At 39.2% G+C, this 16,915-nt stretch overlaps 1 protein-coding gene across 1 annotated transcript; it reads left to right on the top strand.

Moving 5' to 3' along the window:
* The first annotated feature begins 1,069 nt into the window (after positions 1-1,069).
* On the top strand, positions 1,070-15,591 carry traf2b (Tnf receptor-associated factor 2b). Its single transcript, XM_034710472.1, is given in 13 exon segments — positions 1,070-1,278; positions 6,304-6,406; positions 6,409-6,447; positions 6,450-6,504; positions 8,388-8,466; positions 8,672-8,770; positions 10,591-10,752; positions 10,855-10,929; positions 11,488-11,562; positions 12,910-13,131; positions 13,226-13,529; positions 13,965-14,113; positions 14,210-15,591. Coding segments are annotated over 12 exon segments (1,554 nt in total). The 5' UTR covers positions 1,070-1,278; positions 6,304-6,330; the 3' UTR covers positions 14,429-15,591.
* The last annotated feature ends 1,324 nt before the right edge of the window (positions 15,592-16,915 follow it).

The raw sequence follows: 16,915 nt of genomic DNA, 5'->3' as shown, positions 1-16,915 counted from the left end.
AGCCTTTTATTAATTTGATAAACAGACTTTGTGCTTTTTTTTTCTAAATAATTGTTGTTTGTAGTACTACATTAATTTGAATCCTTTATTGTAAAAACTAGTGATGTGTCATGATCAAAAGCTGCGGCTCTGAGAGACGATGCTTTGTAGTGAATCAGAACCATTTTTTTCCTTTCGCTGCTTAGCTCTCACAGTGCACAGCCCTAGCTCTGCTCACAACAGAACTTTGTTTTGATTGATAAGAAATCGGATCAGCCAATCCAAGCTGAGGCATCTGATTTTTCTCAATGCCAACCTGCACTGAATAATGTGTGCTTGAGTTTGGTTCTGGCTCTGTTTGCTTGAGTTTGGTTCTGGTTCTGTTTGCTGGAGTTTGGTTCTGTCTCTGTTTGCTTGAGTTTGGTTCTGGCTCTGTTTGCTTGAGTTTGGTTTTGGTTCTGTTTGCTTGAGTTTGGTTCTGGCTCTGTTTGCTTGAGTTTGGTTCTGGCTCTGTTTGCTTGAGTTTGGTTCTGGTTCTGTTTGCTTGAGTTTGGTTCTGGCTCTGTTTGCTTGAGTTTGGTTCTGGCTCTGTTTGCTGGAGTTTGGTTCTGTCTCTGTTGCTTGAGTTTGGTTCTGTTTGCTTGAGTTTGGCTCTGGTTCAGTTTGCTTGAGTTTGGTTCTGGTTCTGTTCTGTGGATATGTTTGCAGTTTTTTGTTAATTTGTGCAATAAAAAAGTTTGACTAAAATACTAAACAAAAGTAAGAATGGTTTTGTACACAATAAATGCACAAAATAGGCAATTATAAGGCTTCTCATAAAACACTGAACGTAAAAGAGTTTTCAACACACAAACAATTATTTATTGCAAAGTTAAGGTACAATAATAGGCTACAAAAGGTCCTAAATTAAGAGCCGTTCGGGAGTTGAAAGAGTCGACTCTTCTTAGGGAGCCGAGTCAAAAGATCAGACTCTCTGAAAAATGCCGAACTTCCCATCACTAGTAAAAACAGCTGATCAAAATGCAACGAACCATTTATTTTTCTCATAAAACTCACAGTTTTCACATTACTTGTGTTAGTTTACACGGCAGACACGCCACATTCAATATGGCGGACGCGCTAACGTATCGGGACGGACTGCGCCGCCCGCAAAGGGATGATATGAGAACTCCGGGCTGCCATACTTGTAAAAAGAAGCGCATATACGAAGAAAATAGTAAACACAGCTAAAGGTTGAGCTGCCCTTCCGATGCGATAGCGGACGATCTGTCTCGTTTCTGCTTCTGTCGAGATCACAAGGTCGGTTCGCTGACGTGGTTCTTTTCCCATCACACTAGCTTTGTACTGAGCACTCATTTTAATACCAATGTTAGTCACACACTCGAAATTCAGAATTTAACTGGTAACAAAAGTTGTATTAGCTTAAACAAAAACCATCAGGAAAAGTTAGTCTGTCAATTATTTAATTAAAGCTTTAACGAATTTTTAAAAAGTTAAAGTGTACACAACAGAAGTTAATGCCTGCATGTCTATCTTGCATTTGCCCACTGAAGTGAAAGTATGTACAGTCATTGCTGCATATATATCTGCAGAGTGGGAGGCGTGTATAAAAGGGGGAGTAGTATGAATACTCGGGAATTGGGTGCTGCCGTGTCTATAACACGGAATTTTGCAGGCACGGTGAGTAAACATCAAAGTTTGGTTTCGTGGACAAGGTCTGAGAGAAGTCTAGAGTCTGAAAGCAGCCTGGGTTGCCTGAAAGACTGCTACTGAGCAGGAAAATGGCGAGCATGCAGGAAGAGGACAGGACGTGTTTGTGACTTCAGATAGGCAGCAGCTGCTAGCTTTTTAAAAAAGCAGACCGATCTTTACGACTAAGTCCACTTACTATGAAGAGTGGAGAGATAGTTTGAGGTGTTTAAACTAGTCTGACTGAGAATCTGTCTGTGTTGAAGTTATTTCTCACACAAACAGGCTCGACCTCAGGAAATCAGCTGAAAAGATGCACTATAAAACATGTTTTTACCTCAAATTAATCTCTAATTCTGTTATTTGCAGCTTATTTCATGTTACTGACTTTTTTTCTGACATTTTTAGCCCTACTGCACAAATATACTCTGTATAAACAGCATTTTGTAAATAGTGTATTATAGTGTATATGAAAGATAATAAGCATTGTGTTTTTTTACTTGAGATTGTTTGGATTAATAATGCTTTTCACTGTATTTATATTTGCAACTCTGCCAAGGTTTCTAAGGATACAGGCTAAACAACAGCCTGGTGCCTGGGTTGTATTGGCTCATTGTTATGTAGGCTCTGGGGACTTGTCAGGGCTGTTCCTAAGATCTTTATTTTCTACGAGCGTGTTACAAAACTAACCGGTGTAGTAATTGTGAAAAAAATAGTTTCACTGTATGTCTCAACACTGATGACATATTAGTCATTTCATGGTATTGCACATACTGATTGCCAGATAGAGTTTCTAAGAACTGTGAGGAACAGACGTTGTGACATTGATAAACCGCTTTTGGGCCATTCCCTAGCAAAGAATCTTTCACGCCTTCAACAAAGGCATGCCACAGGGCCTTGGGTTCTTTCTTAGGTTAATATGGAGAAACTTTGGGTGGAACAAGATGAGTGCATACTGACTAATTATTAGTCACAGTTCTAGACATTTCTGTATTTGCTAATTCTTTAACTCTCAATGTAATAGAATAAGTGGACTATATGATAGATATGTTTAATTTAGTGAGGATAACAACACATCTGAAGATATTGTATTTGAAATAAAATGTAAACACACTCAAATAATCTTTAATAACACTTTAGTTTAATATTTCATGAGTTAAATAGAACAAAATGTAACAGAAGAAGTATGATTGTTGCTTATATTGAAGATTTGTTCTCTCTGCAGCATGAATGCTCCCTATTGTTACCAATGATGCCAATGCAGTGATAGTCATATGTTCACTTGTGGCAATTGAAATCTCATGATATATGCATGAGAGGCTTCACAAGCATCATGAGATTTTTAATTTAACTCATTCTGTGAAGAAACAAACTGAAACTTGTGGCTTCTGCTTTTTTAGAACTGACATTCAAATTAGGGGAAGAGTTCAATTGAGTTTACCTTGTTTCACTGATCTGCTTAAGTTTTGCTATGACAGTGGTATAATTCAGTTTATTCAAGAGTAAGTTTGAGCAGACATACCTACCTTTGATTACAATATACTTCATGAAATAAATAAAACTGAAATATCCAGTGAGGAGTTTTCAGCTGGTAATGAAACAAAGTGAAATGAAAACTGATGTTTCTTTGTTAGCTACGAAAGAGAAGACTCAAATTGGCAGCACAGAGACTTTCTACATGGTTATTTTGAATGTCTGAAACTACTGCTGAGGCTAAGGGTCAGATAGAGTGATGACCAGTACACATTGGAAACAAATTCCACCAGCTTGGCTGTGTGGTCATTAAAAGATTCAATCAATCAATCAATCAATCAATCAATCAATCAATCAATCAATTAAAACATACAATTCACAATGAGTGATACGTTTGACTGTAAAAAGAAAGCAGGATCAGTCTTTTTTGTTGTACTGTTCAAGACAGTAAAGATACATGGCTTTGTTTACAGAGGGCGCTTACATTGACAAAACAGAAAGTCCCTTACTGTAGCTTTAAGTTGATTAAAGAAGGTTCATCAGAAGAATAGAATAGCCTTTCAGCAATCAGGAAGAGGATTCTGATATTTTCTGTTTTTTAAGCTGTGAAGGTAAACATCCTGTAAGATTGTGTGACCAGAAAAAAAACCCTTACTCATAACTGTTAAAGTATGCAATGTTTTAGAAAGGATTCAACATTTCCCCAGGATACGAAAAACAAAAGCATGTGGGATGAAAAAGTACCAAGGGTAAACAGATGATCATGAGATGGACTGACTTTTGATTATTCTGAGACTTTGACTGAACAGTTTATTGGTAGAGACAAGATAGCTCAATAATATTTAATTACTGTGCGCAGTTCAAACAAGATTAAACTATTGCACATTATTGGTGTGCAGTTGATTCCAAAGAAACTTTCACGTAATAACACGTTGACACACAGACGTGTTTCCAACAGGTGTGTACATATTTAATGAGCTTCTCTGGTCTGTGCCAAAGTGAACACAACACGCTACCAATTTCTCAATGAGGACTTCTAATTATAAATAATGTAGCAAACTGATTTGAGTTGTGCATTTGTAGATCAAACATTTCTTAAAGAGACTTGATATTGCAGATATTGCATTTACGGTTGGTGGGAAAGTCCTGCAGTTTCTGCCCCATTTAACCTGATTACTGTGATCCAGAGTGCAAAAGATAACTGATGAAACCTTTGCATTGTTGTGAAACTTTCAGTGAGTTCAGGGAGATAATGTTTTTATGGCCCGATATAAATCTTCCAATTTTGAAGAAGCCTCATCATTAAGTCTGTGTTGTGAATGTGATGGAACGCTGGGCGGGAATAGCTTCAGCTCTGTCAAAAAGATCAGCTTGCAATGCTTACAATTTTGTTGTTCAGTGGTCAACGGTCACTGGGATCCTTAAAAATCAACTTCAGGATTCTCGGAATTTTTACCCCCAAAAGAAAATCAAGATCAAATTCTCCATGATTGGAAAAACAGCCATCCCATTTTCGTAAACGCAATATCGTGTGAACACAAGAATACATCATTTTGAATCTGGCACTATCTCTTTGGACGAAGCATGACTGGATTGATTTTGCCGTCAAGAGTCAAGGTTTACTTAAGTTAACCAGCTACAGTTACCCCAGTCCACCTGCGGGACATACTGATACCCCAGCTTGACAACTCCAAGGCAATGCTTTGTTGTTCTTCCTAATGTTTGGTTAAAAAGAAACACTGCAGATTCCTTGGACCTCATTTAATCCATGCACAAGTTCCCAGACTGCACCTTCACGTAAACAGCCAATCCCGACTCTTAGCCGTCTCCAATCGCCTTCTAGATGGCACCAAGGAAAAGAAAATACAAGTTATAAACAAAGTGTTAATTATTGAATTCTAAATTGTACCTCATGCAAAGCACAGATAACATAACTTAAATGTGTGTGCACTTTGTTGTATTTCATGTAATGTGGGCAATGCACAAAACAACACAAGGTGGAGCTACAGGCAGAACTTTTAGCCTGATGTAGCCAATCTTAACGAAAGAGATCTTTAAAGCAGCTCCAGAATCAGACTTTCATGACTCTGCTCTGGGGTATTCCATCGTGTCTTTGAGCAACAATGTTAAATGATCGTTGGCGTGTCACATCAGTGTTGTTCATGCACATGGCGGCTGCTGTAGTCTGCAGTTTCCCCTGTTGCACTGTCATATTTTGGTTTTGGGGTTCATTTAACCTTTATTAAATAGGACAGCTAAAGAGAGACAGGAAGTGTGGGGAGTAAAGAGTGGGGGATGACGTACATCAAAAGGTTGTGGCTCATCAAACCAATCACTGTTGTAATGAGGACAGCAGCAGACACATTCCTACAACACAAGGCAAGCCAGCTTTTTACCTTTATCTTGACTTTTGGTCGTCCAGACTTTGGATTTTGACTTTTTAACTCCAGCAAGAGTAATTTAGTAATAGTTGGCTGTTAGTATCCTCACAGAAGCAAGTGTCAGAAAAGCATAAATGCAAATAGTGTAAAAAAAAAAAAAAAGTGCAGTACATTAAGCATCCTAAAAGTTGAATCAGCTCTTTAACCAACTCTTATCATGTTTGCAATTCAGCACAACTTATCAAACAACCCTGTCGTCAGTTTGTCTTGGCCCTGATCTGCATCTGCTGATTATCTTTCAGGCTTTGCACGCTTCTCAGAATTGTGGTGTAGATCAGACTTGATTACCGGTGCACTCAGATGTTTGATGCTGGGTTTCAGTTGCTGCATGCAAGTTCCAACCTGGCCTCCTACAACGGCTTTCCATGATATTTTGAATGCATTCAAAGCAGTCTTATATTTGCATCATCCCACATCGATTCCATGTCACTGATCAAACATGCCATAGGCTACAGCAGGCAAATGTGCTCTGTTCTAAGCTCAGAGTTTCACTTTGATGAATAAGCCTTGTAGCCTCACCATACGTCTGGTCACATGGAGGCTTGGATTCTGCTTATTTTGCACTTTTAGCACAGTGACTGAATTTTCCTGTGCTGACACATTGGTTTGGTATAACTTCTGTGTCAGATGTCATTTAACATTTTGACTGAAGTGTTGTTTTTTTGCTTTTACAGGTGTTATTTGGCTGCTAACAGCTGTTTTGTGTGTTACTCATTAATAGGATATAGCTGCTGATTGATGGAGAAGAATGGATCGAATCTCGTTGGATTGCCCCAACTCTTTACCAGGGATTCCCCTCAGTGTGCTGTCGGTGCCCATGGAGAATAATACAAATGTCAGCAGTGTCTCCAGGTCCTGAGGAAGCCTGTCAGGCTCAGTGTGGCCACCGCTTCTGTGTGCACTGCTTCAAGCAGCTCACAAGGTATGCTGGGGGTCCTCAGACCACCCACAAACCCTCACCCCCTGTGCCTTAACCTCACCCTCTTACCAGAAACGTTTTAATACAGCACATCCTGTACTCGTATCCTGGCTCGCCTTTGGGGATTTATTTAACCCTGTCAAAGATACATACCTTATGCAAACTCATCCTCACATGACTGAACTCTTTCCTGGAGTCAATGAATAACAAGGATCTTACTCTGCTGACTCATGTCCTCTACCTTTTCATTTGCCTTTTAGCTGACTCACTGTTTGTTCTTTAATTAAAACAGTACTATGGTGTGTGTATTATTATGTGTACTTATACTTTGTTTTATGAAGCATGAGTCTGGGTAAATATTATTCTTTGATTGGCGGCATCGTGTCTACTAACTCCTGACAGCTGAACACTCATTAAGTAGATGGGGTGTCTATTCATCTCTTTAAATTGGGGCGTCTTCAACATACCAGGATGTACTTAAAATAAGTGATGCCGTGAAAGCCTTCATTAATAATTAACGTAACGTGTTCCTAAATTAACATGAAGTGACTACATGAGATGTTTTATTCTATTTGATAAGTGTGAGGACTTAGTTGACCAAGACGCTGAAAAAAGAGAGGCTACGAAGTGAACAGAGCAACCTTTTTTTTCATCAACATACTGAATCCTTCAGTACCTCTGTAAACCACAAGGTGGCGCCTGTAACACACAAGTGCAACCAAGTATGCCCACTTACAGATAATTTGTGTCAAATCATTAAAAAAACATGGTTGTAGTCTCAGTGACGTCACCCATTGGTTTCTAGAAAGACGATTTAGGCACCATGATGTAAACGCTGATTCAACCTAACTTTCGACACAAGCAAAGATGTGGAGACGAGGTTGGCTTTAAGCCTCCTTACGAACTGCTACAACGCTCCCACCTATCTATGTATAGTATGTATGAATAAAAAAGAATGAGCTACATACTCAAGACTGTTTTTTTTAACCAGGCTGTTAACATGTTTAATATTACGGTTAAAATGGGCATTTGAAGATGGGATCTCCGCTTTTGCTGACAGCTCCAAGTGGACACTCAAGGAACTGCGTTTTTTAGTCCTTAGGTACTGGCGTACTTAGTCTTGTTACCCATTAGCCATTCAACTCACTATTCAGGCTGTGGTGAACTTTTGCATTGATTTAGGGACTATAGCATTGCTGGCTTGCTAGCTACTCTCTTTGAAAAACGTTTTGTCATCTTGCACATATTTATGTCTAACATACTAAACGTTATTCAAAGGGAATATTGCTAACTTGTTATTAGCTTTCTGGCTGATCAGCATAATTGTATTTCTTCTATTTACTGGAGTACTGAACAACGCTTCCATTCTGGTGGAGGGAATTCATTTGATGAGTTAGTCACATCCTCAAGAAACAGAGTCAGGAAAAGATGTATTTGGATCACAAAACGGATGTGCTGGCCATCGTCCAAAATTCCACATGGACACCTCATCAGGCACTATCCCTTAGATTTCAACTATGAATAAAAAAAACAAAAAAATATATGAACTCTAAGCTACTTAAAATGTATTTGCTGGTTAAAACAGGTGAACGTTTCATGTTAAAATGTTTTTTAAAATGACGACAGAAATGTAGATCCATGTGAACTCTTCGCCCTCTTCGTCATACAAACCACTTTATTTGTTTCTCCTGAATCTTTCAATGCATGTTTCTCGTGAATTGCAGCATTTGTGCAGCACTAACAGCCTCATTTTGTATCCAGTAATGACACATTAATTTGCCCTGTGGTCTGGACACAGTGGCAGGAAGTGGTTGTGGATTGTTAGACTCAACCAGCCTGTTTTTTTCCCCTTTACTCTAAAGTCATGAAACTGTTTTTGTTATCAGCTCCGGGCCAAAACCATGTGAGGCCTGTCGCCAAGAGGAAATCTATGAGGAACCTCAATCCATTCTAAACAGTAATGAAGTAAGTTATGAAGAATTCAGTCAACAATGTTGTGTAGTGAGACATTTCCTTGTAATCTGTTCACCATCCTGTCTCCCACTGGTCTCTGTGTGACCACATTGTCATGGGAGTTCCCCTAACTTCAGACAGTGTGGATTACTATGTCTGCTTGCTGCTATAATAATTCAATGAGTTCATTGAGGTCTTGTTTTTGCTCTCCCGCCAGGCATTTCCAGACAATGCAGCAGGTAGAGAAATAGCGAGCCTGCCTGCCAGGTGTTTGAATGAGGGCTGCAGCTGGACAGGCTCTATAAAAGAGTATGAGGTAAAGTATTACGTTCAGCTTCTTTTGTGTCATCGTGGGAGTGCTTTATGCTTCTCCTTTAGCTTCCCCTTTTTGTGTGTCCAAATGTAAAATCCCCCACACCCCAAACTAGTGCTGCCATACCTCTTAATCTTTCAGATTTCTCAGAAAATGTATAAAGTATGCCATCTTATATTTGCATTCCTAAAGTATGCGTATGCCATACCACCCTGAGCATGCTTTCTTTCTCCTGAAGCTTTGAGTTATGTGGTCGGGTTGCACTCAGCAACTATAGCTGCAGAGAATCAGGAAGTGCAGCCTGGAAAGTCCCCACAAGCACTCAACAACAACCCTGTAGGAAAGTACCAGCATATAAAAAGGTCATTTGATTCCAGATTAGTTTGAGTGCTGAATGGTTAACCAAGCAACACACGAGAATGAAAGCCACGTAGGTCAGGGTTTAGCTGTTCAGAGGTGACTGGCTTTTTAGATAGAAAACAGAACCTGGTTGAAGCAGGTTTAGGCAATGAACCCTGTTCTTAAAGCAGACTGTGGTTTGATGACCATGTGAAAGGGGATTAAGAATCACAATAGCTGCTTGTGCTTTGAATGGGTGTTCTTTTTTGAGATATAGATGTGTGGGGTGAGTCAGTTCACTTTTTTAAAAAAGTCTACTCAAGGCAAACTCAGTGCAAAGGGTTTCTTTTCTGCTTGAGTTTTAACTTAGCTTCTCTGAAAACTCTGCAGAGTATATTCTGAGAAACATGTGGTAGAGGAAATGAAGAAGCGAGAACACCGTGCAAGTTTGCAAATGAGGTTGTGACATAACTCGTGCTTACTTATTGGCTACTTTTATTTCCCTCGCTCAGTCAATGATTGCTGCACAGTTTGATAAAACCACGTGTCTGTGCTTTATGCTCGCTAACCCGCTCAGTGAGCCAAAGCTGACAAAACCACCTGAACGGTTACTCTGCGAGGTGTGGCTGAAAACAGGCATTGAACTGGAATGCGATTCACCCGCAGACTGGTTTCAGTTTTTGATATGTGCTGTCCAGTGCGTGTGTGAAAAACAAGCTAGCCTACCTTTTGGATCCCGCTCGTTAGCCTCTGCCTGGAGCTCACAGTGATAATGAAAGAGGTGTGGAGACTGACCTGGAAGTAGTCATACTGGTCTCCGGTCTCTGCCCCTCACACTTCCCGGTATTTTCAAAAAGATGATGTCCTTTTTTTTAATAAGATTATCAAACATTTAACAGCTTAAAAAATAAAATAAAAACATTTAATGAAGTTGTTAATTGTGATATTTTGACCGTTTTTGTTGTTCTGGATTTTATACTTCTACTTCCAAAACCTCCAAAGATTTTAAAAGTTAAACTTCGTGGACGCTGAAAAAAGCTTCAGTGTATTGTTTGTGTCGTACAGGTATTTATGTATGATTACGTACCATTGTCTTTGTTGTCATAACATCTTTCATGCACTGGTGATAAATCATTCAAATGGTTTTTAGAAGCTTGTTTTTCTACATTTTAACTATCAGTATGTTATAACCACACCTGTTTACATCCTAGGTGTGTCTGTGAACTAAAGGTATGTTGTAAAGTAACAAAACAAGGGTGTGCTGCCTCTATATAAGCCTTTAAAAGATCAGAAGCTTTTATGTGACCAGTCTTGATTATCTATTGTGTAAAAAAACATGTTCAACAACATAAAGCTCCTTGATTACCCTTTTTGAAGAAAAACACAATAAACACCGACTCATGCAAGAGATACGATGGCTGCTTGAGATAGTGCTTAAGAAGGAATGGCATATTAACAAAAGGAAATCTGTCCTCCATCTTTAGAGTCAGCATGAAGGTCATTGTGAATTTGAGCGGATACCGTGCGAGGCCTGCCAAGCGTCGATCCTTCTATCGGAGAAGGAGAGACACAACGAGAGAGAGTGTGAGGCCAGAACTCTCAACTGCAAATACTGCAAAATGACCTTCCACTTCAAAGACATCAAGGTGAGGAGCAGCAATACGCTGTGTGAAGAGCTAGTCGCTTGTTGTTTTATCATATATAGACCTGAAGTAATATTCTCATATGTATGCATCGTGTGTTTTCAGGCCCATGATGAAATTTGTGTGAAGTTTCCCTTACAATGCAAAGACTGCGGAAAGAAAAAGATCCCACGAGAAAAGGTGTGATATATTTCTGAAAATTACCCCTGAAGTGGTTTTAGGTTACTCTTCAAACAGCTAGTGTCTGATCATATACTCTTAGAGGTTTCACTCGCATTGACATGTGCAATATGCAATATGCAATATTTAATATGTGTTTATCTATAGCACTTTATATGGTTACCCCAGTGTAGAGCAATTAAATGGTACATCACATTTTTGTAAATTGTGCAGGCCTAGAATATCCCGATAATGCATTAAACATGTATAGCCTCTGTTAAGATGCAAAACTGACCCCAAACAGCAAAAAAAAAAAAAACTACACAGAACTTCAAAAAATACAGACATTGATAAGAGATGCAAACAAGAGACAGAAAATACAAGTTGGGTAGTCAAGGCCTCAGGAGTGCTACTATTAGGTCATTTAAAAAGCGAAAGTCAGTCTCCTTTTGGGGTTTATGTCTCTGACCTCAAGTCCTTGCACTTTTACTTTCTCTTTGATATGATAAACGGTTTGGAGCTGGTCCAATAACTTCAAATTTCTGTTTTGTTTCTGTTTCTTTCACTTTTAATTTTCAGTTCAATGACCACAGCAAGTCCTGCGCCAAGATGAAGAGTGCCTGTCCATTCAGTGAAGTGGGCTGTAAATCTGTGGTATGTACTTTCCTATTTTGAGAGGCAGTCGACTAAACATTACAGAACAAAATGTCCACATCAAATGTCTTACAGGAACAATTAAGTATCTGTATTTCATGCCAGAGCTCCCTTGCAGTTTGTGGGTGGGGCTTTTTTTGAAAGATTGAGGTTAACTTTATTGACATCTGAAAGGGTTGTTTTTGTTGCTAGGTGTGGAAAACCGCACCCACAGAGTTCTGTGAAAGATCATCTGCTTTTAGACTCTTATTAAACATAAGCTGAGTGCGTCGTTTTCCCTGCCCTGAATTTAAACATATGATTTAGTCTGGAATATTCTAGATTTTATGTTTTATGTCAGTGAAGCTGTTGAGTTTTTGTATGCGACCATTATAAAAATAATTATTCAATTTAAAATTTGATTAAACTTTATTTATACAAAAACCTTTCATACATAAAAGCATGCAGCCCAAAGTGCTTCACAACAAAAGAGAAAAGGTGATTTATGGACAGCAACAATTGAAATAATAAAAAATAATAATTTAAATGGTTAAAATCAACGTAATAAAAGTTGATTTCTATTAAAGTCAGTAAAAACTTAATAAAAAAATAAACACCCACAAATAAAACTGTTTTGAAATCAATATAAAGTATGACTAAAGCCTTAAATCACTCTGAGTTAAAGCTAGATTAAAATAGCAGGTCTTAAAGCTGCTGTGAGGATTTTTTAGCTGGTTAAGAAAAAGGCTGACATCAATACTAATGCCTCTTTATGACCGGAAGAAACGAACAAGACCATCAGGGGCATGACTGGTTATTTCAATACAGTTTTTGTGACATGTAGAATTGCAGGTTGGGAGGAGTAGGTGTCAGACAAATAGAGCAACTGCACGTAACTAAAACATTGTTTGTTTTTACATTTTTCATTGCAGAGATAAGCAACAAGTGTTAAAATTAAGAAGGGTGAGAGTCAGAAAATACTACATACAAATGTTCAGGACTAAATAAGCAGATAGGGAAGACGTACCCGTTTGTCCAGAGGAGGCGCCAAACTCAACACAACCAAAAGTTCCTCACTGGAGCTTTAACTTTCCTTTTAAAGACACGGAGAGAGCTTGATTCCTTTTATTATGAAACTAAAACTTATTGGTCATTATTGCGAATTCAGATTCCAGTGTTGGCATTGTCTTTCTCTGTTTACATTATTCACAGATGTGCATGTATTTAGCTTATTGAAACTTATTGAAACTTCCAATAGAACTGTTCAGTATTCACCACTAATACAATCTGACGTCTTGTTTTGTGAAGTTTTCAGTTTGGGTCATTTATTAAAGTGGTATTTAAAAATTGTCTGTTTTGTTTTTTCAGATAGAAAACGGGAAGCTTGGCGACCATGAGCACAGCAGCACCATGGAGCACTTGCGTCTGCTGTTGCCCATGGTGCTGTCCATGACTCGGATACGCGCTGACTCCGGTCCTGGAGAGTGGCAGGAGGATTCTGGTCTGGGCCTGTACAGGTCTCCTGAGGAGGGAGTCACAATGGGCGCCAGTGCTGCAGCCTCCGGGCAGTCTGTGGACCTGGAGAAAAAGGTGAGTCTGAAGTGGTTGAACTCTGTCTTACTGGCTTATGTTTCTCTGTGTTGAACGAGTATCTGAACGTGTTTCTCTCTACGTCTCTTCACAGGTGAAAGCTTTAGAAAACATAGTGTGTGTCCTGAACCGAGAGGTGGAGCGCAGCTCAGTTACATTAGAGGCCTTCTCACATCAACACCGTTTAGATCAAGAAAAAATTGAAAGCCTCTCCAATAGAATGAACCAGTTAGAGCGGACGGTCCAGATGAGAGACCTGCAGCTGGCTGAACGAGATCAGATGGTGCGAGAGCTCCAGTTCTGCACCTTTGATGGAATATTCGTCTGGAAGATCTCAGACTTCTCTCGCCGGAGGCAGGACGCTGTAGGGGGCAGAGCACCTGCTATGTTCTCTCCAGGTGAGATGAAAGATATGATCCATCATGCATTTCACATGTCCGGTTTGAAGCTCTTTTGATAAATTGAAAAGTGATTTCCTTTTTATTATGATCATCATAGATGTAGTGAGAGGATTTAGCAAGAACAAGAGAAAATCCAATAAACAAATCAAGCAAACAAATAAACAAAGGGGAAATTTATTCCAGATATGTGATTTGAGACATGAGTGTTTTTGAGTGTGCTTGTTTGTTAATATATATAAAAAAGATAAAGCAAAGAAGTCCGAGTGAGCCAGAATCATGTGTTTCACATGATCTTGACTCTTGGCATGTAGTCGAGGGAAATTCCTCCTCACTACGCCCTTGTTGTTCTTCAGGGAGTATTTGTGTCTCTCCTTTTTTCACATGGTGATTATATTTAGGCTCTGCTTACATTCTGGATGTCTTTTCTCACAGCCTTTTACTCCAGCAAATACGGATACAAAATGTGCCTGAGGCTGTATCTGAACGGCGATGGGACCGGCCGAGGAACCCACCTCTCACTGTTTTTCGTCGTCATGAGGGGAAAGTGCGATGCGCTGCTCAAGTGGCCGTTCAGTCAGAAGGTAGGGCGATTTTGAAGACATCTTTCCACCATCCGAAAATTTGAGGCCCAAACAAACAGCACAAGTACAAGCTCCTTTCTTTCTCCTCCCCCACAGGTGACTCTGATGCTCTTGGATCAGAACAACAGGGAGCACATTATCGATGCTTTCCGGCCTGACGTCACCTCCAGTTCCTTCCAGAGGCCGATCAGTGAGATGAACATCGCTAGCGGCTGCCCACTTTTCTGCCCTCTGGCCAAACTGGCCGGCAAGAGCTCATACCTTAGAGATGATACCATATTCATCAAGGCCATCGTAGACCTCACTGGCTTGTAATGTGTACTGTGGAAGATACACCCAAGCGCTTTGAAAGGAAAACATAGAAGGTCGAGAAACTTATGATAATAATAATAATAATAATGATAATTCAATTATAATAAGATATATCACACATCGTGACTATAATATAATATCTACATCATAGTGCAGAAATCTCTATGATGTTCTTAGGAGTGTCACATTAGGACACGTATACAAAAATGTGAACTAACATCTTAGGCGGTGGATCTGTGTTGGTTATATGCATCCATATTTAGTGGATAAATTAATCAAGCAACCAATGCACGGAGGCACCGCCATGTCAAAACCCGGCTTTATATAAACTAGAGTATCACTGCTTTTGCATTTATGTCTTGTACATATTAGCATCAGCATTTATATTGAGCTGAATCACATATACTGACATACTGGTATGAAACTACCACTAGCAGAGTGCTTGCACTGGTATAAGCTTAGTTAGGGTGTAATAACATAACATAGTTCAGTACCGCTCCTGTGATAGTTTTATTTATTTATTTATTTTTTTCCTAATGTGACACTCTTTGTTTTTAATAACATGTAATAACTATATTTTTATCAAATACCTTCTTTATATATGATCTATATATTGGGATATATACGTAGAATAGTGGAAGTCTCAGTGGTAGCTTCGTAGTTTACAACTTTAACGTAGCTTCTGAATTGACAAGTGATGATATGAGGTCATATAACTTCAAGGCCTTACCCATTAACAAGTTAATACCTGAATATTATTCTGAATATAAACATAGAAGAAGTAAAAAAAGCTTAGAGTGTACTGAGTAAGTGGCCTTATGTAAACTGCGAATATACAGCAGAACAATAGTTCTGAATGAATATTGCTAAAAACAAAACCTCATGTACCTTCATGGTTAAAGCACTCGGATAATTTTAACAGCTAATATCTACTATACATATTATACCTTCCTACCTTCATGTTCTCTATAAACTTTGTTTAGTAGAGTTTCCTTCTCACTTGGTTAAAGTTTTCATTGTATTATATTCATGTCAGAGTTTATATTGTTTGTAAAATAGTTCTGCTGTATATCTATGATTGGTACATGTATTGTTGTTTTTATATTTCCAAGAGCGCCCTTCTTTTTCTTTTTTTTTTGTTTATGAACATATCATTTATCACAACCATAGACTGTATAAAATATGGACGTAGTATCCATGATGTCATCCATCTGTTTCTGAAGAACTGTTTTGAGGCCAATCGTCGACAGCAGCCATATTGCTGCTGTCGACGATTGTGAGGTAAAGAGGCGGGCTTTTAGCCTCCTAGCAGCTACGGTGTTCTCTCCTGTCAATCAAGTCAGCTGTGCCTCTCAATGGAAGACTCGTAATCTAAATGTCTTCAAAATTGCTGCGTTAGAAAAAAATTTACCCCCCGTATAGTGTGTGCCGACCGAGTAATGAGCTATCCAGACTACACTTGTTTCTTGTACCAGGCTGTAAACATGTTTATTTCTGCTGTAAAGATAGTCTTTTATGAATTGGTGTGTATGTGGTTTCCGGTACTTCCGGAGCCAGCCTCAAGTGGACACTTGATGAACTGCAGTATTTAGCACTTCCGCATTGGACTCATATTTTAGATCGGAGGTTGCCGCTTGGGAAAGACTTCAGAAATGTATAAACTCTGAAATGTGTATGTTAAACGTAGTAGATGAGATATCTTTGCTGCACAACCAAGCGGCAACCTCCGGGGAGAATTGAAGTGTTAAAAACTGCAGTTTCTCGAAAAACACCAAGTACCGGAAACCACATACACACCAATTCAAAAAAGCCGATCTTTACAGCAGAAATAAACATGTTAACAGCCTGGTACAAAAACGAGTGTAGTCTGGATAGCTCATTTCTCGATCGGCACACACTGTATGTTGGGTAAACTTTTTCATAACACTTCAATTTAGAAGATATTAAGATTACAGGTTTTCCATTATGAGAGGCACAGCTGAACTGATTGACAGGCGGGAACACTGTAGCTGTTGGCTAGGAGGCTCAAAGCCCGCCTCTTTACCTCACACTAGGGCTGTTTCCGAAATTGCCTACTATACTAGCAGTACGTACTGATATGTCCAAAATTCAGTATGTAGTAAGCAGTATGTGAACAAGAGCAAAATCTGCAGTATGCCAAAACTCCCCGGATGTCTACTGATACGTGAAAATATCTCAGCATGCATCGGACCAGTCTGCCTCACGTACTGTTTCCCACAATGCACAGCGCTCGTTCTGCTTTTTCTTTTTCCTCATTTTTGACGGGAGGAAATCCTTTTTTGGGTGCTGTGAAAGTTATCAAATTACATATAAACCACTTCCTAACTTTTTAAATCATGAATGGATGCTAAATAAGCATTTTATTTATCGGCTTCGCCGTTGTTTACTTCTGCTTTCCGAAACCGGAAATCCAGCGAAGTCTGGCTCAGCATGCTGCATGACAGATTGAACAGAACAGTCATACTACAT

The sequence above is a fragment of the Notolabrus celidotus genome, chromosome 19 (assembly GCF_009762535.1).
Source record: "Notolabrus celidotus isolate fNotCel1 chromosome 19, fNotCel1.pri, whole genome shotgun sequence".
NCBI lineage: Eukaryota > Metazoa > Chordata > Actinopteri > Labriformes > Labridae > Notolabrus > Notolabrus celidotus.
The sequence above is the reverse complement of the archived record's forward strand: the minus strand, read 5'-3'. Positions and strand labels throughout refer to the sequence as shown.